This window comes from Cervus elaphus, chromosome 20 (genome assembly GCF_910594005.1).
Source record: "Cervus elaphus chromosome 20, mCerEla1.1, whole genome shotgun sequence".
Lineage (NCBI taxonomy): Eukaryota > Metazoa > Chordata > Mammalia > Artiodactyla > Cervidae > Cervus > Cervus elaphus.
This window is the reverse complement of record NC_057834.1, coordinates 41,882,707-41,906,796: the sequence shown is the minus strand read 5'-3', so window position 1 is coordinate 41,906,796 and position 24,090 is coordinate 41,882,707. Positions and strand designations below refer to the sequence as shown.

The following is a 24,090-nucleotide window of genomic DNA, read 5'->3' as shown; positions in this document are numbered from 1 at the left end:
AATTTACTGTTATTCTCCCGCCCACTTTCAAACACCTTCACAGTTCTCACTGGATCCTTACAATACTGTCAGAAATGGAGAGATGCTATGTAAGGAAACAGGCTCTGTAAGTTCACAGCAAAGATGAGTCCTAGAACCCAGGTTTCGATAATTCTAATCTACCTCTTTTAGGTGAAGTGTTAGTGAATAATTAATCCTGAAGTCGCTTTAAGGAAAGAATATGATCTGCACATGAGAGGGACAGCTGTTTCATAGGTGGTGTGAGCTGTTTGGCAATTTTACCAGATTTCAGTACAGAAGGTACCCATAGGCTTGTTTCCACACTGTGATTCAACCAGCACTTAGTTTTAGATAACTTTCTTAAGAACTTTATTTAGCAAAGAACACCCCAAGTGATCTAAACAGCTCTACAAGTTCTCTGTGGCTCTGTGTATACATATATTGATATAGATACTATACCAGCAATATAGCAATATTTCCTGAGTTACCTTTCTCCTTGTCTACTTGTATTTTAACCAAAGTTTACTGGGAAATAGCCAGAGCACTGTTACAAAACTCTTGTCTCCAGCAACACATCAGCAGTTGAGGCTGGGAAGCAGTATTCTCTTCTTACTTCCTGAGGCTTTTAATATAATTATGCTGATTTTTGCCTTTGCTGTCTGACTTAACTGTAATCTTTGAGTTTACCACTCAAAAGATTTCCCCTTAACCAGAGTCAACCTGATGCGGTGAGTCAGTCTGCAGAATCATCACTTCCAATAACCAAACCCTGGCTGTTTCCCAGCCTCAAGGAGGACATTGCTTAACATCTGCGCATCATGACTGGCAGAGGGGAACAAGCTGGATCCCGAGAGTCTGAGCGCCGTGCGGCAGTCCTCACACTGCACAGGGCGCAGGGGCGGTGGTGGAGTGGGGGCATGTGTCTGTCTCCCCCCACCCCACATGCCCTCTGGCAGTCCAGTGGAAGAAGAAAATGCACTTGGTTCACAGCAAGCCAGGTCATGTATATAACGAAGGAAGAACTGCATAGATCTCTATTACAGGCTCTTCTCCAGGCACCAAGTCTTACGCCAAACCTGCCAAAGACACACACACAGAGACACAAAAACCTTGAAAGGGCTCAAACTGAAAGTAAAACTGCAGGAAGGCAGCTGCAGAGAAGTAGTAATATGATGGGCTACAGGGAAGAGGCAAGGCCCTGTGGTCACCCTCATTACTCTCTGCTTGCTACAGATAGAGGACAGTTCTACTCACAGCAAAGTAGATGGCCGAGGCAACTGAAGGTGACTTCAGAGTAAGTAGTCATCTTCAAGATTATCATCACCAGACATAGAAGCAGCTTCTATTCAGACATGAGGATAAAGTTAGATACTGCCCTACTGTGGCAGGCACTGCCATTGAGGATCAGAGAAAAAAATAGGCTTTTTGGTGTTCAATGACCACTCTGGTTAGGAGATAAATCCTGACACAACTTCCCTAGTTCGGAGAGGCTGACTAAGAATTGGTAACTTCCAGAGATGCTCAAGGGAGCAAATGCTGTTGTACCTGATAAACTGAGGCAGGACAGGGTGTTTGCTATCTCTCCAGGGCTCTTCTTGGTCTCAGTGAGCATGCTCAGTGAGACATCTGTTTCTGTGGCCTGAGGGCATAAACAGGAGAAAAAGGAAGAATGTGTTTGGCTGGTGGGAAAGGAGAAGCCACTGCATCATTTTGCTCAAGAGTCTGGTGTGGCTGCTGAGGGACACAGTGCTTCCCTTGATCAACTAGTGGAGCAACTCAGAGTCCTTAAGCGTGCTCTACAAATTGCATGCCTGACTAGAAGCCCCCTGTCTTGAGGCACAAGGTTGGTCCCAGAGCAGCACCCCATGACGGTAAAGGCTCACTTACGAGGTCGTCCAACATCATTGGGGCAGCTTGGCTTTTTTCCACATCTTCTGAAAGCTCGATTGCATATCCTTTACGAACTAATTCTAGCCCAATATCAAGTTTCTGAGAAAAAAAAAAAAATAAGGCTTCTTGGTGTTCAAAGAAGGGCAAATCAAAGGAAGGGCAGAAGAGCTGGGATTGATACTTTAAAAAATTCCTTTGGTGGTTCAGTTAAGCAGGATCTTACGAGGCAGGACTATCATCAAATAAGGATTTCTGGGAAAGGAAAAGAAGATGAGCCTATAAATATACTGAAGAGACAGTGAGCAACGAGTGAACCTCAGTCTTACCTTCCCGTCGCTGGTATCATATAAATAGATCTTGGGCCAAGTTGAGATCCCAGACTGGACATAGCTAGAGATCTTGGCCACCAGGGGCTTCCAGTCAGCACAGTGAGTGAGTCTGTCAAACTCATCCAAAGCTTCCTCTTCCCATTGTTCACCTGGTTAAAAAAAATTGTAGACAGAGCCTAAGAAGGGGTCAGTGCTGACAGGAGTGGGATTATGTCCTGGAGGGAAGCTGGAACTACCTCTGTCTACTTCAGAAGGTACCTGTGTCTGACTGCCAGGCAGGTTTCTGGCTGTTGCTGTCTGGCACTGGTGATGAAAAGGCGCCTGAGCCCCCAGAACTCAAAAAGCCTGGGAATGTGAGAATCCCCACCACATGCCCTATGAAAGTTATTCTATTTGGACGCAGAGTCAATAGTTAATAGGACCAATTTACCTGAGGGGGCAATCCGTGCCAGACTACACTCTATTGCTTGAAACGGAAGGCTTAGAAAATCACTCCTAAAGTGAAAGAAACTGAAATTAGAATCCTAGTGCTAGGAGGGCCTTCTTATATTCCTTGCTTCTAGACAGCACCAGTTAACCCAGCAGAAGATAATTAACTGAACTCTGTAAAGAGGTTATCTTCCAACCCTACCCCCACCCCCTCCCCAGTGAGAAGTGTCAACAGCTCACCATGCTATGGCCAGGACTGAGTCAACGGATGAGACTCCAGCCTGATGCCACACTGACCTGAGCACCCTGAGATCCTTCAGTGGGCAATCTCCATTATCTCCAAAGTCAACAAAGTAAAGGTCCAGGTTCCCATTCTCCAAGGTGCCGAGGACCCGGGCGCGATACCAGGAACCATTTGTCGGTAAAGGTGCAGCGACGATGTCTCCTGAGTGTACAGTCAAGTCTTCAGGCTACACAAGGAAGTGAGGAGTCAGGAGACGGCAGAGTTAGGAAGGGAGGGGCTAAGAGATTGGACACCAGAAGGAAGAACAAGCCACTGCTCCACAGGAAGGGGAAGAGAACACATCACAGTGAAAAGGATATGTCCCCCTTCATCGGACCCCAGCCCTGTCCCCGCAGCGACTCACCAGACTATTTTCGTAGTGCTGGGTCATCTCACTGACAAGCTTATCCAGTTGCAGGCTGCGGGAGCCAATGATTTGGATCCAGAAGTGGTTAGGATGTTCAGAGGCAGAGACATAGACTTCTAGGAATTCATCAGCATGGAAACTGAAGTCCGGACTGGGAACTAACCACAGGCATAAGCAAGTTAAGCTACAGAATCATTGTTATCTAATATGATGACCATTATCAGAATCATCTCCGGTTGAAATGGGAAGACTACATCGGTGAGGTGACAGGTACAAATACCAAGTGGCTAATACCATTTAAAAATGGCTGGAGGGACAAGTGGATGAATCATACAAGAAAATCCTGAAGGAAAGGTACGATAAGCTATGTTCTCTTCCTTTCTATGTAATTGAATAACTAGAGTTCATTCACATTCTTTGTCATCTGCCATGTATTCAACTCAGCACCAATTAAAATGAAGGGAAATGCCCATATGCTAGCTACAGCAGGACCAGGGAGAAGATATGTGGACAGATGTGGGCCTGCTCCAGATTGTATTCCACCACCGACTCATTACAGACCCCGGACACGTCTATGAACCTCTTAAGGACTGTGGTCTTCCCTGCCCATCCCAGTGCTTATGCATAGAAGAAAAAGCCCACAGCCTTTTCATTCTTCTTGAATGGTGAAGATTTTTAAGAACAGTAATGAGACAGGAAAAAATATTGGACTCAAAAGTATTTTACTTATTTGTATATTTTTGAAGAAAGAATATCATATAATTCAATTATTTGATGTATTACTTACAGACCAATTTCCTGTGAACGAGCATATTTCTATATTGTTCTCTAATTATTAGCTGGTTTGTATTCAGAAAAAAAATTGGTGTTCAGTATTAACCCAAAGAAAATATTACCAGAAAGTCCCATCTGTAATTAAAGAACTGTAAATGTAGTCAAGAAAACAGAAATTTTTTTTTTATTGTTTCCTTATTCTGGGATATCTAAGCCAGTATTTCTGGCTTCCCAGGTAGCAGTGATAACGAACCCACCTGCCAATGCAGGATTGGCAGAGGGCTCGATCCCTGGGTTGGGAAGATACCCTGGAGAAGGAAATGGCAACCTGTTAAAGTATTCTTCTGGGGAAATCCCATGAACAGAGGAGACTGGCAGGCAACAGTCCATGGGGTTGCAAACAGTTGGACACAACTGAGCATACACACATAGCCAGTATTTCTATCTTTCATATGGCTAAGGGGTTCCCCCTTTGTTACATACTTTCAAACATGGACATCTCTGGACTGGTCTGGACACCAGACCTCTGAAAGCTGTCATCATTAGGTTTCTCCCAGGAACCCTCTTCTGGTCCTACAACAGCCACGTCGCCATCTCCTTTGTGGGGAGGAACTGCCAGAGGTGCAGCCTGTTTTAAGCTAGCGCCAGTGTTTTTCCATAAAGCTGGCTCTCTGGCTCCACCTGGCTCTGTCACATCCTCTCTTCTTACGCTGATTGGCTGCTTCCGTGGAACTCTGGTTTCTGCAGAATGAGCAATTCTCTTCCTAAGTTCTTCATCTTCTGAAACTTTCTCGAGTATCAAATGCTGTGGAAAATAAGAGAAGGGATGGTATCTACATGGTCAGATACTGACCCAGGATGGAGTGAAGGGTTCTTCTCACTCTCAGATACAATTCAGGTTAGCTACTTGCCTTAGCTGCTGCCACTTCCTTCTGCGTTCCTGAGATTTTTATAAGTCTTGATAGTAGCAATGTTCCTTCTGATTCTTTGTCACAGGTGATTTTGGCTCCTGAGGCCTTACAGATAGAACGAATTGTCTCGCCGCCTCGCCCTGTATTGAATAATACGTGAAACACTGTCCTTTCCTCTGCTACTACTAGTGATGCCACTATCTTGTATACACTACGAGGGGAGAGTCAGGGCTCGTTTTCAAACTAAACAGGATAGTGAATGGAAAACAGAAGCTACTGAAATCCTTACTATAATAAGGGGGGTACTTGATTATTTGCTCTATCCATTTTATTTAAATTCTACACACTGGCTAAGTTAATGTGGTCATGTCACTTTCATCTTCTGGCCACTGAGCAGACTTCACAGCCTCACTTTATTAGAAGATATCCTACATGAAACCACTGGACCAAGGACAGGACACTTCTCTGCCTCTCACAGCAGCATGAGGAATGCTCTAGGTGAAGGCATAAAAGGTCCTTTCTAGAGCATGGTCTTGAGAGATTTAGGATAAAATCAGCATCCTTAGCTTCCCTTTAAAAGTCTAATATGAGGTAAATACATTTACCTGAACCCTTGTGGAACCTATTTGTAAGGTTCAGATCATACTTTAAAAAACTTTTATTATTTATTTTTGGCTGTGTTGGGTCTTAGCTGTAGCATGTAGGCATCCCTCCAGTTGTGGCACACAGGCTTAGCTTCCCTGAGGCTTGTGGGATCTTAGTTCCCTGACCAGGGATCGAACCCATGTTCCCTGCACTGGAAGGCAAATTCTCAACCACTGAACCACCAGGGAAGTTCTCTTACAACTTCTTGAGGTGCTGAGTTTTGCTCTACCACTAGTTCTATAAAAAAGTAAAGCTCTGGTCTCAATTTCCCTGTCTTTTTTTCCTCAGCAAGGTGAAGGGGAAGTAAGCCATGAAAAACCCTCCGGAAGGTGTGAAAGAAAGGCAAGGGGAAACAAAAAGGAGACAGCAGAGAAAGCTGTCCAGGGGTACCTATTATCCTGCCCACAGATCTCTGGGGAACCGAGAGCTGCTCAGACACTGGGGTGTTCTCTGTCAGGATCTGATGAATCGCTGCTTTGGCCTTGCACACCTGAACAGGAAAACCACTGATAAGCAGCACCCGCTCATCTCCTATATCCTCCGTGTCCACATCGATCCGAGCACCTGTCTTCTTTCTTAGCTGCAGAGAAAAAGATACGTGGCAGTATGTTCTGGAAGAGCTCTCATCTGGGTCAGCTAAGGGTACTCTAAACCTAACCCTGGAGGTGGATGAACTGGACACAGCAATCAGTGAAATCGGGTGCCATAAGCAGTCTTCAATTATATGTACTTATGGGAGGAGAGACAAAGGTAACCCTAAACAGCAGTTAATCCAAAACAGCTTCTCTGTGTTTAGACTGGTCTTTCCCCAAATTTGGATTAAAGAATCAATTATTTTGCTTCCTTGACATTCCAACTGAATAATGGAAGATGGTAAAAACAATCAGGGAGCAATTAATTTATTACTGCCAATTAATGAGTTCATAATTCCATTGCAGAAAGGAATGATTCGAACTATACCAGGATGAGAACCATCCAATTAAAAATCCCCATTTCAAGCTAAGTCACCCATTCTATAAGAAGTCGAAGTACTCATCTCTGGAAGGAAAACAGCAGCTAGAAACTTCCTATTTTTGTTGTTGATGTTGTTTGTTTAAAATATACATAGTGTAAGTGGGTTTTACAGAATGGGGACAGAGGATGGACAGCAGAAATCAGTCCCTGGGAAAGCTGCTGCCGCTCACACACTCACTTGTTTAATATTGGCTCCTTGCCGGCCAATGATGAGCTTTACAGCCTCCTGGGGCACTCGCATCTCTATCTCGATGTCATCTTCCCCAACAAATGTCAGCCGTTCTTCTGCACAGATCATCAGATCAGACTTAGACAATACCCAAAGCTATTACTTCCCCTCCCCTGAATCAAAGCTGTCAAAGAGACACTGATGTAAAAGATAAATTGAGGATTTCAATCATAAAGAGAAGGAGAAGCAGCATCTGAGTGGGAACTAAAAGGTCCTGAAAGACCAGAAGATGGGCATTCTCTCTGGGATACTGTTTTCAAATGCTAAAATGGGAAAAGCCATTGGATTCTGGGCAAACTACTTCTCCCAAGACATGACTCCTGGAGAAGAATGAAGGCCAGAAGTTGCCTGAGGAGTCCACTAGGCTCAGAACTTCCCTTGTTTATACACAAATCATTTTTGTAAGTCCTACTCTCTAGGTCCAGCCTGTGGGGAAACTGGACTCAACAGTTAGCAGAATCCCTTACAGTGCTGACGTTGCTGAAGGGAACAAATCAACAGAATTATAAAATGACGCTTCATTTCACAGACTAGCTTCACATTAACATAGAAAAGAAAAACTTTGTTTCAAAGGTCCCTCACAGAGAATTAATTACATCCCAACAAATGATAACTTGAAAGAAGTTTCAAGTTAACAATGCCAGAACATAGTCTAACCATTTCGGTATGTACAGCCATGGATTCACATACCTCTGCTTTCCCTATATCTGCGGTATAGGATATAGGCAATTGTTGCACTGGCAGGGATCCCAAGGCCCAGTGCTATTTTTTGAATAGTGGACAAACTTGTCCAAGAAGTCCGTTCAGTGGACATTTTGGGCCGTCTCCTGAAATAAGCAAATGAAGAGAAAGGAGCTTTCATACAACTTTTATGTCAGAGAGAATGGAACACATTACAATATTACAAAGAATACTACAGCCTAGTTTCCCATTTCAAGAGCTTGAACAGTCTCAAGGTGTACTTCATGTGAAAGGCTACAGGGTATTTTTTCAGAAAGTTAGCTGAGGGACACATACACGTATGACTAAATAGAGGAGTACTACTCCCTTCTCAACCCCTGCAAAGAGAACTATCTATTGATCAGCTTTAAAAGACAAAGGAACAAGAAATTAACTGAATCAAATATTTTAAAAAATTTACATTTCATATCAAACTATTTAAAATTCCTTACATGTGCACTTCTATGCCTCCTGGCCTTTCCAGATGCTGTTGTCTCTGAAAGGAATGGCATTCCAGGCCCAGGTTTAGGTTTTGCTACTTCTATTTCTCTTTCTTGGAAGTGTGATCTATTTATTCTCTGTACTCCTTATTTCTATTTACTCCTCAACTAACAGTGAAAGGGGATTCTCTCTTGCTCCTTCATCAAAACTAAAACTTTCCAGGTAATTAACCTAGATGGCATATATAAGCCTTATCTAATCTCACCTCTGTTCTCTCTTTCCCATGGTTTCTATTTATCTAGAGGAGTTTTCTGAGTTTTGAGCTTGACTTCCAGTGGCCTCTATCCATTGCTATTGTCACTCTGCTCTCTTTGGGCAATTTTATCCATACTTGAAGCATGAACTACTATCTATATGCTAATGACCCTGACACTGTACCTGAACTGATTGCTCATCAAATCTCATTTAGACCACTCTAACGGTCTTCTTGCTATTAGTCTTTGACTGTATCTTCATTTTCTTACCAAGCATATCTCAATATATCCCTTATTCTATTTCTTTATTTCATGTATCAATACTTTCTTATCCTCCCAATTATTTTATACCATCTCTTCTCCAACCTCTAGTGCTTCCTTCCTCATTCTCCCTCTCAACTGATGTCTGCTTCCTATCTCACTGAGAAAGTAAAGCATTTGGAGAAAATATTCACTAACTTCCAAACTGATCCATCCACCTCCACCTCCTCAATATTTTATCTTCCTTCCTGTGGTCATGGATGAACTATCTTGGCTCTAGCACTGAGTCTTTCATATAAGTGTTGCTCTCCTTCCTTATCTTGCATCATCAATCTTTTCCTCTCTACCGAATCTTTCCAGGAGCAGACAAACACGCTATTATTTCTTTCTTAAAATTCTTTCTCAATTCCACTTATTCCTCTAAATACTACTCATTTCTTTTCTTCCTTTTACAAGAAAACTCAGTATCAATGCTTCTGTGATAGATTTCTCTTCTTGAGTTCACTCCTGCTGCTCCAGAGGTCACCAGGGATTTGGATTTGCTAAATCCAGTGACCAAGTCTCAGTCCTCCCTCTACCTCCCCCACCACCAGAGTCTGGCACAGCTGGTGACTCCCTCTTCTCTGACACTTTCTTCACTTGGCTTCACAGTACTGTTTCCTGGTCTTTCTTCTCCCTCTCTGGCTGCTCCATCAGCCTACTTCGTTGGTTCTTGCTCCATTTTTTAACCTCTAAACACTGGAGTGACCCAGGGCTCTGTCCTTTGCCCTCTTTATTCAAGAATCATTCTGTCTTGGCTTTAAGCCCCATCTATTTGCTGATGTTTAACTCCCAAATTCATAGATCAAGTGAGGACTGTTCTCCTGAACTCCAGGTTTGTACATCCAACTCCTTATGAAATATCTCCATTTGATGTTTAATAGGTATCTCAAACTTAGCAAATGCCAAGCTTGCTAAGCACTCCAGATCTCACTCCTTTCTTCTTTGCCCTATCAGTTAGTGGCAACTCCATTCTCTCCAGTTCCTCAGGCTAAAAATCTTACTCTTCTTCCCCTCAAACAGCACATCTATCCTGGAAGCAAATCTTATTTGTTTTACATTGATTATCCAGAACCTGACTACTTTTTAACCTCTCCATTGCTATGACCAACATCTGCTCAAAACCACCATTATCTCTTGTCTAGATTATTAAAAAGCTTAATTACCTCCCTGCTTTTTATCATCGTACAATTTATTCCCAATACAACAGCTGGAGTAAGTGAAAGTGTTATTCATCTGCTCAAATCCTTCCACGGTTTTCCATTTCACTATGATTAAAACCCAGTCATTATAATGACCTGCAAGGTGTTCATTTTGATTGTTTCCCCATTGGAAAGTTAACTCCCCAGAGGCAGGAATTTAAAAAATTTTTTTCCTCAGTACTTAGCACATGAAAGTGAAAGTGAAGTTGCTCAGCCATGTCCGACTCTTTGCGACCCCGTGGAAGGTAGCCTACCAGGCTCCGCTGTCCATGCGATTTTCCAGGCAAGAATACTGGAGTGGGCTGCCATTTCCTTCTCCAGGGGATCTTCCCAACCCAGGGATTGAACCCGGGTCTCCTGCATTGCAGACAGGGCTTTACTGTCTGAGCCACCAGGGAAGCCCCTTAGCATATAGTAGCCACTTAATAAGCATTTGGTCAATAATAATCTTTGAATGAACACACTTCCTCTTATTCTTCAGCAACTCTCTTGCCTACACGTAAGCTCAGTGGTATGAAAGGTTCTTTATAACCTAATCTCTGCCTATCATCTCCACAGCCTTATATTCTAACACTACTTCTACTAGGGGAACAGGATGTGCTTTCTTAAGTATCCCTGCTCTGTCACACGTCACTTCTGTCTTCACAGACTTACTCCTTAGCCCATCAATACACTTACAACCATTCTGCTTTTAACTTTAACAAATTACGTGTGATGAAATAAAAATTCATATTCTAAGGCAAGTCGAGGATAATTTAAACATTAAAAAAAAAAAAATTTCCTCTGCCCTTTGGCCTTCTCTCTCCTCTCCACTGTGCACTGTGTATCTGCACCACGCATTGACCAAACCATCCCACTGGCAGAAAATACCTGCCTGAACCATAAAGCATAACATTCTTGGGGAGCTAGACTCAGAAGCAGCACACATTCGATTCACTATACTGCCCTTATAATGTTGCTCAGACTGTATCTCATATCTGAATTAGGCTGCCAAGTTAATAATGGGAAATTGTGCCTCGAAGGCCAAACTCCCGTGCAGACAGACAGCCACCTACAGGAATACCAGCTGGGTTTATGTATGCTCGCAAATACTTAACTAAAAATTAGAGGAAACCCCACCCTGAAATGGCCAAGACTGGGTTCTCTTTTTGGCATTCCAAAACTGATTTTCTGAATGCAGTTAAAAGCTGGCAGTCTCCTGAAAACTCTGCCTGCAGGGTCTACTAGAAATAGTGGAAAGAATTTTTCTCTTTTAAAAATTAGGTTAGCAGGGAGAAATATTTGTACAGGGCTAGCTTTTTAAAGCTTTGGATCCTGTGAATTAAAAAACTTCCAAGTTAAAATTTTAGACAGCTCTCATCTTAAACTATTGTACCTATTTTAACTGATATATAGAAGCCTCAAAAGACTTCAAAATTTCAAAATAGCCTCATTTAAAGATTTGTTGTAGAAGGCTAATGAAAGACTAATGATAGGTACCTAAAAACTGCTCCCCTCTATCTTTGAATACTCATTCTAATAATCTTCTGACTTGCCTTTCCACTCCGGAGACACTATTAAATGGTTACCTTTAGAAATGGGACCACCTGAGGAATGCAAGTTGGTATAGCCACTATGGAAAACAGTATGGAGGTTCCTCAGAAAACCAGAGTTATCATACGATCCAGCAATCCCATTTCTGGGCATACACCCAGACAAAACTATAATTCAAAAAGATACATGCACCCCTCTGTTCACAGCAGCATTATTCACAGAAGCCAAGACATGGAAATAACCTAGATGTTCACTGACAGATGAATGGATAAAGAAGATGAGACATACATATACACAATGGAATACTACTTAGCCATAAAGAACTACAAAATAATGTCACTTGCAGCAACATGAATGCAATTAGAGATTATCATACCAAGTGAAGTGAGAAAGAGAAAGACAAATATCATACTTATATGTAGAAACTAAAACACAGCACAAATGAACCTATACAAACAGAAACAGACTCACAGACACAGAGATCAGACTTGTGGTTGCCAAAGGGGAGGGAGAGGAGGGACCAGCTGGGAATCTGCTGTTGGTAGATGCCAACATTTAGAATGGACAAACAACAAGGTCCTACTATATACAGCGCAGGAAACCATAATGGAAAAGAGTATTTAAAAAAAGAAATATATGTGTAAAACTGAGTCACTCGCTATATAGCAGAGACTGGCACAGTACCGTAAATCAACTATACTTCAGTTAAAAGAAAAAGAAATGGGACACCTGAGGCTGTAGACCATAGCTAAATACTTTCTTAAACCCAGGAAGAATCCTTAAAAGTGTTTGTAAATGGATTGCCAAGATGGGTGACCACTGGCCTGACTATACTGATCATAGCTGATATTTAGAACCTGACAGAAATTTTACTGGGGAGAGGTGGGGTCTCTGTCCCCCAAGCTAAATGAGGGAACATAAAATTCCAGCATTGGTCAATGCATATGTCAGTCCTTGCACTGAGGTGGCTACTCAGTTTTATGAGGAATTAAAAATCACTGTCCTTGTGTTGCAGGAAGGGGGACCCCTTCCAGGGCCCAAAAATGGGTTCCTGTCTGACACTTGGAAATGAACTGTCCGAGTAGACACATGTGCTAACCAAGCAAGAAATATTACTGGAAAGGGCTCCTGGGCAGAGAGCTGAAGGGTAAGGGGAATCCAGGAAAACAGCTCTGCCACATGGCTCATAGTCTCAGGTTTCATGGTAATGGGATTAGTTTCCAGGTTGTCTTTGGCCAATCATCCTGACTCAAGAGTCCTTCCTGGTGGCACACGCATTGCTCAGCCAAGATGGATGCCAACGAGAAGGATTATGGATGGTGGTTGGACACATGGTGTCTCCTTTTGTTCTTTCCTGAACTCTTCCGGTTAGTGGTGGCTTATGAGTTCCGTGTTCCTTACCTGGAACTCCTGTCATAAAATAACTCAGGCAAATAGTTACTATGGTGCCTGGCTAGGGTGGGCAGTTTTCAGTCAGTGTGCTTCCCCTATCACTTGTTTTTTAAAATCTAGTCTTTATAGGACCAGAGTGTGGCCTCTAGAAATAATACAAACCTCACAGGTGGTGCCAGTGGTAAAGAACCTGCCTGCCAATGCCAGAGACTAAAGAGATAAAAGTTCTCTTCCAGGGGTTGGGAAGATCCCCTGGAGAAGGAAATGATAACCACTCCAGTATTCTTGCCTGGGAAATCCCATGGACAGAGGAGCCTGGCAGGCTACAGTCCCAGGCTCACAAGGAGTCAGACATGACTTAGTGACTAAACAACAACAAAACCTCACTTATTAAGAGGCTTGAAAGTACTGAAGAACAAAAATCTAGCCCTTAAGGAACAAAGTAGTCCAAGGAGGAACTTCTGTTTTTCTTCCCATGCCTTTGGGATGCAAATCTCCTGGAGCTCTTATCTGGACCCTTTGTTTTTTTCCTGCACTGTGTGGCTTGTGTAATTGAACCAGGGATTGAACCTTGCACTGGGAGTGCAGACCACCAGGAAATTCCCCGGACTATTTTTTAAAAACACAAATTTCATGCAAATCAAAACTACAATGATGTACTACCTCACACTGTGCAAAATGGCTATCATTAAAAAGTCTACCGTATATTGAAGAGATAAGATGGTGGAGTAAAAAGACTTAAGCTTACCTCCTCTCATGAAAACACCAAAATCACAACTGTTGAACAATCATTGACAAAAAAGACTTAAACCAATAAAAAAGATATTCTACATCCAAAGACAAAGAAGAAACCACAATAAGACACAGGGGCATTTCCACAATTTAATCAAATCCCATACCCATTGGGTAGGCAACTGACAAACTGGAAAATAGTTATATTGCAGAGGTTCTCCCACAGGAGTGAGAGTTCTGAGCCCCGCGTCAGGCTCCTCAACCTGGGGATCTGGCATCAGAAGCAGGAGTCCCCAAAGCATTTGGTTTTGAGGCCAGTGGGGCTTGAGTGCAGAAGTGCCATAGGACTGGGGGGAAACAGACTCTACTCTTAGAGAGCACATAAAAGGTTTTACATGTATTGGGACCTAGGGCAGTGACTCCATGGAAGCCTGGGCCAGACCTACTTGGAGGTCTTGAAGGTTCTCCTGGGGAGACAGAGGTTGGCTGTGGCTCACAGTGGGGGCAAGGACAGGTGGCAGAGGCCCCAGTGAATATTCAATGTGAGCTCTCCAGGAGTTCCCCGTTTGGGCATTGAGACCTGGCCCCACTCAAAAGCTTACAGGTTCCAGTGCTAAGATGCCTCAGGTCAACCAACCAACAGGGACTCCCTGGTGGTACAGCGGATAGGAATCCACCTGCTAATGCAAGGCACATGGGCAGATCCTTGGTCCAGGATCCACGGATCCCTGGTCGGAGAAGATTCCATTTGCTGTGGAGCAACAAAAGCCCATGGACCACAACTATTGAGCTCACATGCCGCAACTACTGAAGCCTATACTCTGCAATAAGAAAAGCCACTGCAATGAGAAGCTCATGTGCTGCAACAAAGAGCAGCCTGTGTGCAGCAACAAAAGACCCAGCAAGGAAGACCCAGCACAACAACAACAACAAAACTAAGGAGGTGGGAACAGAGCCCCACCCATCAGTAGACAGGCTGATTAAAGTTGTCCTGATCCCACAGCCACCTCTAAACACACTCCTGCTTAGCAGAGGGACAAGACCCAGCTCCACCCACCAGTGGGCAGGCACCAGTCTCTCCTTCCAGGAGGCCTGCAGAAGCCCCTGGACCAACCTCACCTACAAGGGGACAGAGAACAGAAGCAAGAAGCTACAATCCTGCAGGCTGAGGAACAGAGGCTACAAACATAGAAAGTTAGACAAAAGAGAGTAATGACAGTAAACAAATTATATCAAGCATCTTTTCCAATCACAACAATCACAACACTATGAGATCAGAAGTCAACTACAAGGGAAAAAAAAGGTAAGAAACAAACAACACGGAAGCTAAATAATATGTTACTAAACAACCAATGGTTTACTGAAGAAATCAAAGACGAAATAAATAAATACCTAGAGAAAAATGAAAATGAAAACAGTGATCCAAAACCCATGGGACACAGCAGCAGTTCTGAGAGAAGTTTACAGCAAGACAATCTTACTTCAAGAGACAAGAAAAAATCTAACAACCTAACCTTACAACTAAAGCAACTAGGGAAAGAAAAAATCCAAAGTTAATAGAAGATGTCATAATGGTCAGAGCAGAAATAATGAAATAGAGATGAAGAAAACAAAAAAGATCAATGAAACTAAAAGCTGGTGCTTTGAAAAGGTAAAATTGATAAATCTTTAGCCAGACTCATCAAGGAAAAAAGAGGGTGCAAATCAATAAAATTAGAAATGAAAAACTGATACCACAGAAATACAAAGGATCATAAGAGACTACTACGAGCAACTATACACCAATAAAATGGACAACCTAGAAGAAATGGACAAATTCTTAGAAAGGTACAGTCTCCTTTCTTGGAAGAAAGGAAAGAAAACCAGGAAGAAAACAGAAAATATGAACAGACCAATCACAAGTACTGAAACTGAAACTGTGATTTAAAAACTTTTAACAAACAAAAGTCCAGGACCAGATGGCTTCACAAGTAAATTCTATCAAACATTTATTTAGAGTGAACACCTATCCTTTTGAAACTATTCCAAAACACTGCAGAGGAAGGAACACTCCAAAATCATTCTATGACACCACCATCAACCTGATGCCAAAGCCAGACAAAGATACCACCAAAAAAGAAAATTACAGGTGAATATCACTAATGAACACACATGTAAAAATTCTCATATACTAACCACGTGAATCCTACAATACATTAAGAAAACATACACCATAATCAAGTGGGATTTATTCCAGAGATGCAAGGATGTTTCAATATCTACAAATTGATCAGTGTGATACACCACATTAACAAATAGAAGAATAAAAATCACATGATCATCTCAACAGATGCAGAAAAAGTTTTTGATAAAAATTCAATACCAATTTATGATTTAAAAAAACTCAGGCTGTATATTGTCACCCTACTTATTTAACTTATATGCAGAGTACATTATGAGAAACGCTGGGCTGGAATAAGCACAAGCTGGAATCAAGATTGCTGGGAGAAATATCAATAACCACAGATATGCAGATGACACCACCCTTATGGCAGAAAGTGAAGAGGAACTAAAAAGCCTCTTGATGAAAGTGAAAGAGGAGGGGGTATTCTTTTGCCCCCTTCTGATGCCAATGTCAGAAGCTTTCTCTATCTCCTTTATACTTTAATAAAACTTTATTACACAAAAGCTCTGAGCGATCCAGCCTCGTCTCTGGCCCTGGATTGAATCCCGCGTCTCATCGTTCAGCAACAACCTTTCATCTTGGGGGCTCGTCCGGGATCCTTTAGGACAAGATGGGCCTGATAATCTATGTCAGCCTACTTCTGCTGACTCCAGAAATCCTGAGTCTGCTGTTTGATCCTCAAGACAATGCCTTCCTGTCCTGGGCTCACTTCTATGCTGCATTCCACAATCAGTTTAACTGCTGGGTCTGTGGAGCACTCCCCTCTTCATCAGTGAAAGGCGTCCCATGGTGGACATCTCCACTTCAAGGAAAGGACTTTCTCCAAGTCTGCAAATACCTTCAACAATCGCATGTGATGCCTCTTCTTAAACTGATGACACCTAACAACCTTAAGATGGACTGATGTAACGATGGACATAATGTGACTTTTCATTTTAACTTGGTTTAATGACTATTTTGCCTTACATCTGTAACTGTATAATGGGGTTTTCTAACCGTCTAAAAGCTTTTAGTTTACAAATAGTTGTCCGAGCTCCTATGAGTGCCACAGCCTCCTCCAACTATTACTTGGAGCCCCTGGATCAGACATCCTCACTATGAGGATTAGGAGAATATGTTGCCTCACCAATTTAGGGACAACGCCCCTTGTCAGCTCGGAAGCAGTTATGGAATGAAAACGACGCCCCTTTTCCCTAGGCAACATAATTCTCCTAAAAGAAAAGGGGGGAATGAGAGAGTCATTTCCTAGGCAGGTTGATAAGAAGTCTAGGGGTCCCCAAGGAGAGAGAGGTCTGGGATATTCAAGGAGGAAGAAAGGACAAACTTTTTTACTTTTTTTCCTCTACATTCCTTAGGATTATATAACAATAATGTATCCTGCCTGAGGACAGTCTTTGGATTAAACCCTCTGGCTAATTCTGTTATCTTAAAACATAAATTATGGGAGTAGGTCTGGTCTTTACAAGGATGTATCCTGCCTGAGGACAATCTTTGGATTAAACCTTCTAGCCAGCTCTGTTATTTTAAAATGTAAATTATGGGAGTGGGTCTGGTGAGGTCTTTGCAACCTCCAGACATTCTTTGGATTCACTGGAGAGTATATAACTCCATTGCTAACACTAGCAAAGGGGTACTCTTTTGCCCCCTTCTGATGCCTATGTCAGAAGCTTTCTCTATCTCCTTTATACTTTAATAAAACTTTATTACACACACACACACACAAAAAGAAAGTGAAAGAGGAGAGTGAAAAAGTTGGCTTAAAGCTCAATATTCAGAAAACTAAGATCATGGCATCTGGTCCCATCACTTTGTGGCAAATAGATGGGGAAACAGTGGCAGACTTTATTTTTGGGGGCTCCAAAATCACTGCAGATGGTGATTGCAGCCATGAAATTAAAAGACACTTACTCTTTGGAAGGAAAGTTATGACCAACCTAGACAGCATATTAAAAAGCAGAGACATTACTTTGCCAACAAAGGTCCGTCTAGTCAAGGCTATGGTTTTTCCAGTGGTCATGTATGGATGTGAGAGTTGGACTATGAAGAAAGCTGAGTGCTGAAGAATTGATGCTTTTGAACTGTGGTGTTGGAGAAGACTCCTGAGAGTTCCTTGGACTACAAGGAGATCCAACCAGCCCATCCTAAAGGAGATCAGTCCTGGGTGTTCACTGGAAGAACTGATGCTGAAGCTGAAACTCCAATACTTTGGCCACCTCATGCGAAGAGTTGACTCATTGGAAAAGACCCTGATGCTGGGAGGGATTGGGGGCAGGAAGAGAAGGGGACGACAGAGGATGAGATGGCTGGATGGCATCACCGGACGGACATGAGTTTGAGTAAACTCCAGGCGTTGGTGATGGACAGGGAGGCCCAGAGTGCTGCGATTCATGGGGTCTCAAAGAGTCGGACATGACTGAGCGACTGAACTGAACTGAATGACAAACTCACAGCTAACATCATACTAATGGTGAAAAGCTGAAAGCGTTTCCTCTGAGATCAGGAACAAGACAAGGGATGTCTGCTCTTGCCAATTTTATTTAACATAGTTCTGGAAGTCCTAGCCATGACCATCAGAGAATAAATAAAAGGAATCCAAATTGGAAAAGAAAAGAACTGTCACTGTTTGCAGATGACATGATATTATACACAGAAAATCCTAAAAATACTACCAGAAAACTACTAGAGCTCAATGAACCCGGTAAAGTTGCAAGATACAAAATTAATACACTCTTGCATTTCAATGGGGCTTCCCAGGTGGCGCTAGTGGTAAAGAACCCACCTACAGATGTAAGAGATCTTCCTTGGGTCAGGAAGATCCCCTGGAAGAGGGCATGGCAACCCACTCAAGTACTCTTGCCTGGAGAATTTCATGGACAGAGAAGACTGGTGGGCTATAGTCCATGGGATCGCAAAGAGTTGGACATGACTGAAGCATGAAAGATTAGAAAGAGAAATTAAACAGACAACCCCATGTATCATCAAAAAGAATAAAATATCAATACTTAGAAATAAACCTATACATGGAGGCAAAACACCTGTATTCTGAAAACTATTAAATGCTGATGAAAGAAATCAAAGATGACAAACAGATGAAAAGCTATACCATGTTCTTGGATTGGAAAAATCAATATCGTCAAAATGAGTATACTACCCAAAGAAATCTACAGATTCAATACAATCCCTGTCAAATTACCAATGCCATTTTTCACAGAATAACAGCAAAAAAATTTTTACATTTTTATGAAAACACAAAAGACCCTGAATAGGCAAAGCAATTCTAAGAAAGAAAAGAGCTGGAGGAATCAGGCTCCCTGACTTCAGATTATGCCACAAACAGCTCATGCAGCTCAATTAAAGAAACAAAATAACCCTATCAAAAACTGGGCAAAAGATCTAAATAGACATTTCTCCAAAGAAGACAGATGGTCAAAAAACATATGAAAAGATGCTCAACACACTGTTAATTATTAGAGAAATGCAAATCAAAACTACTAGGAGGTATCATCTCACACTGGTTAGAATGGCCATTACCAAAGTCTACAAACAATAAATGCTAGAGAAGGTGTAGAGAAAATGGAACCCGCCTACACTGTTGGTGGGAATGTAAATTGATACAGGCACTATGGAGAACAGAATGGTGGTTCCTTAAAAAACTAAAAGTAGAACTACCATATGATCCAGCAATCCCATTCCTGGGCATATATTTGAGAAAATCATATTCAAAAAGATACATGCACCTCTATGTTCATGGCAGCTATGCACAGTAGCCACGACATGGAAACAGCCTACTTGTCCATTGACAGAGGAGCAGTGAAAGAAGATGTGGCACAAGTATTACTCTACCACAAACATTACTCAGCCATAAAAAAGAATGTAATTTGCAGGAACACGTATGGATTTAGAAATCATCATGCTAAATAAGTCAGAAAGACAAATACCATATGATATCACTTACATGTAGAATCTAAAATAAGACACAAATGAACTTATTTACAAAGGAGAAACAGACTCACAGACATGGAAAACAAACCTATGGTTACCTAAGGGAAAAGGGAATGGACAAGGGATAAATTAGGAGTTTGGGATTAGCAGATACAAACTACTATATATAAAGTAGATAAACAACATCCTACTGTATAGCACAGGGAACTATATTCAATATCCTGTAATAAACCATAATGGAAAATATGAAAACTAACACGTGTATATATGTATAGCAGAATCACTTTGCTGTATACCAGCAACTAACTTAACATTGTAAATCAATTACACTTCAATTTAAAAAATAAAATGCAAATTTCAGGAAGGGTGTAGGTAATTTGGAATTTGTCAATGACAAAGTCTTAACTATCTTCTCCATTAAGTATTAGTAAAAAGGGTTTAGCCATCTAAAAAGGTAACTGATTTGTTCCATCTGCCAGAAACCCAATTTGAATCCAATTTGAATTTGTTTGTAACTGATGGGTTTAACATTATTGTCCCTGATTCATGGCTGAAATTTTGGAATGAAAACTATAGGGTGTCTGTTATGTATCTGTGTTGTAGCTGTGCTGCTGCTGCTGCTAAGTCACTTCAGTCGTGTCCGACTCTGTGCGACCCCATAGACGGCAGCCTACCAGGCTCCTCCATCCCTGGGATTCTCCAGGCAAGAGTACTGGAGTGGGTTGCCATTGCCTTCTCCGGTAGATGTGCTGTATTGCCAAAATTAATTTGTAAAAGAACTCTATATAATTGGCTTAAAGAAAATAAAACACCTATATAAATACTCAAGAAATTTCACATGATCTTGTAAGCAGATAGATAAGAGGTCCCTGGACACGTTTTCTTGACAGTAGAGAAGCCATTTTTAGCCTAAGTCATTTTGTGATCTAAGCCTGGCCACAATGCTTGTCCTTGAACAGGTCTCATGACAGTAACTAATGATTTTAAGAGAACAAAGAATCCAGAAAACAATGGCTTATCAGGCAAGAGAAGTAACAACAGCTAAGATAATATTATCAGTTGTTAACAGAACTCCAGGTTCTGTTTCCATCTTAAAGATCAGCCTGAAGCACTGACCCACCAGATCAACTGACACCTAAGGGATGATGTTGTCTTTTCCTGACTCTCCTGACTTCAATCAACTAAAGCTAGGACTCTCAATCACCCAAGTCCCTTCATGAATATGCATGTGCCCTTACACAGCCCCACCAGTTTTGCTATTTGAGGAGACACTGTTTTGGGACAGATCCGCAGTGTTCTCCTTACTTGCTGCAAGTAATAAATCCTTTTTTCTCCCAGTCTTTGACTTGATTTTATGGCTTGACACCCACCAAGAGGTGAAGCCAAATTTGTTGGTAACAGCTGGGAAATACTCAATATTGAATCAATAGCTGGTATTAAAGTTAGCTTAAGTTTGCTGAATTAATAATATATATCTCTTTAGAATCATTAACATAATGGATAATATTTTTATTGTACTGATTTACTAGAAATCAAACAAGACCTTAAATCTGTTGCGAAATTTGCTGGCAAGAAAATAACTTGATATGATGAAACTTTTAAGTAAATAGAGGTAAATGAAATAAAAGTCTTTAGGTAAACTCTTTCGGACTAATTATGTTTTGGGAATGTCTATCCAAAATGCTCTCCACATTTTGGTAATTTGAAATTTTAGCATTTTGCTAAATTATGTTAAATGCTGAAAGTCTACCAAATAGATAATTACCAAATAAAATGAACTACTGTAGCATTAGTGAATATAGATTTCCTTTCACAAAGAAACTAAAGATATCTGAACTATTTAATAGGTTTGGTGTCATGCTAAGACATTTGCTATTAAAAAGCACATGTTTTCTAGAAACCATAAATAGTATTTATGTACTATTTATGAGCATAAATAGTATATAAATATTTACATACTATATATAAACTTGCCAATCTACAGAATGCTAACATAAAAAAGTTAATTACGTTAGTTTTCATTAAAAATTAGAGTTTTAAGAGCTGGGAATTCTAATTAATACACACAATTAAAGCTACTAGAATAAGGGAAACATTGCAGTATCCAAGGAAAGAAAAATTTTTCAGGAAAAAGAAGATATGAGGAACAGAAATACATTTCTATATTTGCCTTTGAGATCTTTTATTGTCACTTTGGTTACGTGACTAAGAATCGTTCCACGTACAATCCTATTTGACCAAGTGTTTTAAAGCTTTTTGATATATTTCTTTTTTTTAAACTTTTTGGCCACATGGAGTGGCATGTGGGATCCTAGTTCCCAGACCAGGGATGGAACTGGCACTCCCTGCACTGGAAGCTCAGTCTTAACCACTGACAGAGAAGTCTCAAAACTTTTTGATATTTTTGACAAACTTCCCAAAGTTCAAATTCTAAATAAAGTTCATCTGACCTCTAATTAACTTTGAGGTTTTCCAAAGGGTCTCGAGAACACCTCAAAATGTTCTTCTCTGTCTCAGAGAGGACAGAATGACCCTAGTATGACCCTGTACTAAGCTGGGTTTTATTGCTATGGGTTTCCACAGTACTCCAAACATCCCTTCATAGCACTTGCTTGCTTATAATCATTGATTAAGGGCTATGTCTGTCTTGAGAATGAACTGAAGGCAGCAACAGCCGGTGTAGGGAGACCAATTCAGAGGCTAGTCCAGGTGTCAATGATGGAGATGGAGAGAAGCAGTCAGTTCAGAGAGCTTTCAAAGGAAGAATACACAAGACCCAGCAATTGATTTATGGAAAAGTCAGAGGGAGAGCCAAGGAGCCGGCTATCATGTTTCTCATTTGAGCACCTGGTAGATGGTAGTGTCTGAGACAGAATACTGATGATCTGGTGGGGGTGGGGGTGTGGGTGATGAACGTCTGTGACACGGATGAATTTACTGGGTGACTTCCACTTGAAACAAAACCTAAATTTTACTAACATCTCTTCAGATACTACAAATGAGGTTTGTGCTATAATATCAGCTGGTATCTCAAAGAATATCTCCTTGATTAATATTAATCAAGTATAATTGTTTACATGTCCTTTCACATTGCTAAATTTCTCTTAAAAATTAAAAGTGGAAAATATGATGGAAATGAGAATAATTCTACAGTGAAAAAAAGAAAGTGCAAGTGAAGTCGCTCAGTCCTTTCTGACTCTTTACAACCCCATGGACTGTAAGCCTACCAGGCTCCTCAGTCCATGAGATCTTCCAGGCAAGAATACTTGAGCGGGTTGCCATTTCCTTCTCCAGGGGATCCTCCTGACTCAGGGATTGAACCCTGGTCTCCGGCACTGTAGGCAGATGCTTTACCGTCTGAGCTACCAGGCATTGCGCCAGTTCTACATAACTAAATGCTAACTTGTGTTTGATTTTATTACTTCAAGTTGAACATGAGGAGGAGACTAGAACTTAAGATCATAGCTCCTAGATAAAGAACAGACATGTGGGTCATTTCAAGGTTGAGAAATGTAGTTAGGCAACGGTTTTCAGTAAAAGCTAACTTTGACATTTCCTGATATTTGTATTAAAACAGTTGCTAACAACTATCTGATATACATTTCAAAACACAAAGTGAACTCCATGGGAGCCAGGATCTGATATGTCACTCCAGTATCTCCTAACAACCAGAACCTACAAGGTACCTAAAACACGGTGATCGGTTTGTTGAACGGAAGCAGCTCATTCAATTTTTTCATTTTTCTTTAAGCTTTCTCCTTCTTGTTACATTTATTTTTAAACCAGTGAGTGAAAAAAGCCTTCACCCATTTCTCTCAGCTGAGGAAAGAGTACCTGTGACACAGGAGTCTTGAGCCAAAACCCACGATTCTATCTGCATTAAAAACTAAAGAGGGAAACTGGAAAAACAAATACTTAAGACCATTAAAGAAAAAGCTTTGGGAAATAAGAGGCAAACTGATAATCAATGGCTTGGGGCAAACCCTCTCTTACGGTGCAAGGGTCCGCTGCGACTACCTTGCGACGAGCGCACTTTCATGGAAACAGTTACTAGCCCCGGGATGGGAGAAAGCTGCCCCCACATAGCGCCTCACCATGCCAGGCTCAGAAGCTAGCTCCCCGGCCCCACAACCTCGTCTCGCCCGGGGGCACCTTTCTTCTCTCAGCCCCACATTCCCCGCCTTCTTGTTGCCGGTGGTGTCCCTGGCTCAGCCTCCCCCACTCCCCAAACCTCCGCTCCTGGTCCCTGCCTTTACCGCTCCTGGAGTCAGCCGTCGCGCACTTTGCCTCGCACCTCACCCCTGAGGCGGTAGCCGCCTCTCACCAGCAGTAGCACTCCAAGGCGCGCCAGCCTCGCTTCAGCCGCCACTTCCCCGCCCCCGCAGCCGGCCCGCACCAATCAATGCCCGACTTGCAAGCCCGGCCAATCAACCTCCTCCTCGAAACCAATCCTCGCGGGAACTGCCCCTGAGCGACGGCGCTGTGCTGCGTGCTGGTACCCAATTACCCGGATGGAAAGCAAAGCCCGGCCCACCAGGT

The 24,090-nt window shown here is 41.9% G+C and overlaps 1 protein-coding gene across 2 annotated transcripts; it reads right to left on the bottom strand.

Annotated features, from left to right (window-relative positions):
* Nucleotides 1–354: 354 nt before the first annotated feature.
* Nucleotides 355–23,927, bottom strand: TDRKH (tudor and KH domain containing). 2 transcript variants are annotated; one of them, XM_043876840.1, is made up of 14 exons: nt 23,808–23,927; nt 7,562–7,698; nt 6,821–6,927; nt 6,019–6,208; nt 4,984–5,123; nt 4,556–4,877; nt 3,296–3,456; nt 2,946–3,118; nt 2,650–2,714; nt 2,217–2,368; nt 1,888–1,989; nt 1,546–1,639; nt 1,255–1,342; nt 355–1,076 (listed from the first exon to the last, which is right to left on the bottom strand). In XM_043876840.1, exons 2-13 carry the CDS (start codon nt 7,683–7,685, stop codon nt 1,290–1,292), a joined length of 1,683 nt encoding a protein of 560 aa, XP_043732775.1. In that variant the 5' UTR covers nt 7,686–7,698; nt 23,808–23,927; the 3' UTR covers nt 355–1,076; nt 1,255–1,289. The 2 variants fall into 2 exon arrangements, with proteins under 2 accessions (XP_043732775.1, XP_043732776.1); XM_043876841.1 differs by lacking the exon at nt 7,562–7,698 and having other exon boundaries at nt 23,808–23,905.
* Between the last annotated feature and the right edge of the window lie 163 nt (nt 23,928–24,090).

Excerpts from the sequence above, each read along its gene's own strand:
- TDRKH (XM_043876840.1), bottom strand. The coding sequence starts at position 7,685 with ATGTCCACTGAACGGACTTCTTGGACAAGTTTGTCCACTATTCAAAAA. Across the intron at positions 2,715-2,945 it reads AAGGATCTCAGGGTGCTCAG|GAGTGATTTTCTAAGCCTTC; the intron begins GTCAGTGTGGCA and ends CTTTCACTTTAG. Across the intron at positions 2,369-2,649 it reads GGCACGGATTGCCCCCTCAG|GTGAACAATGGGAAGAGGAA; the intron begins GTAAATTGGTCC and ends TTTTTTAACCAG.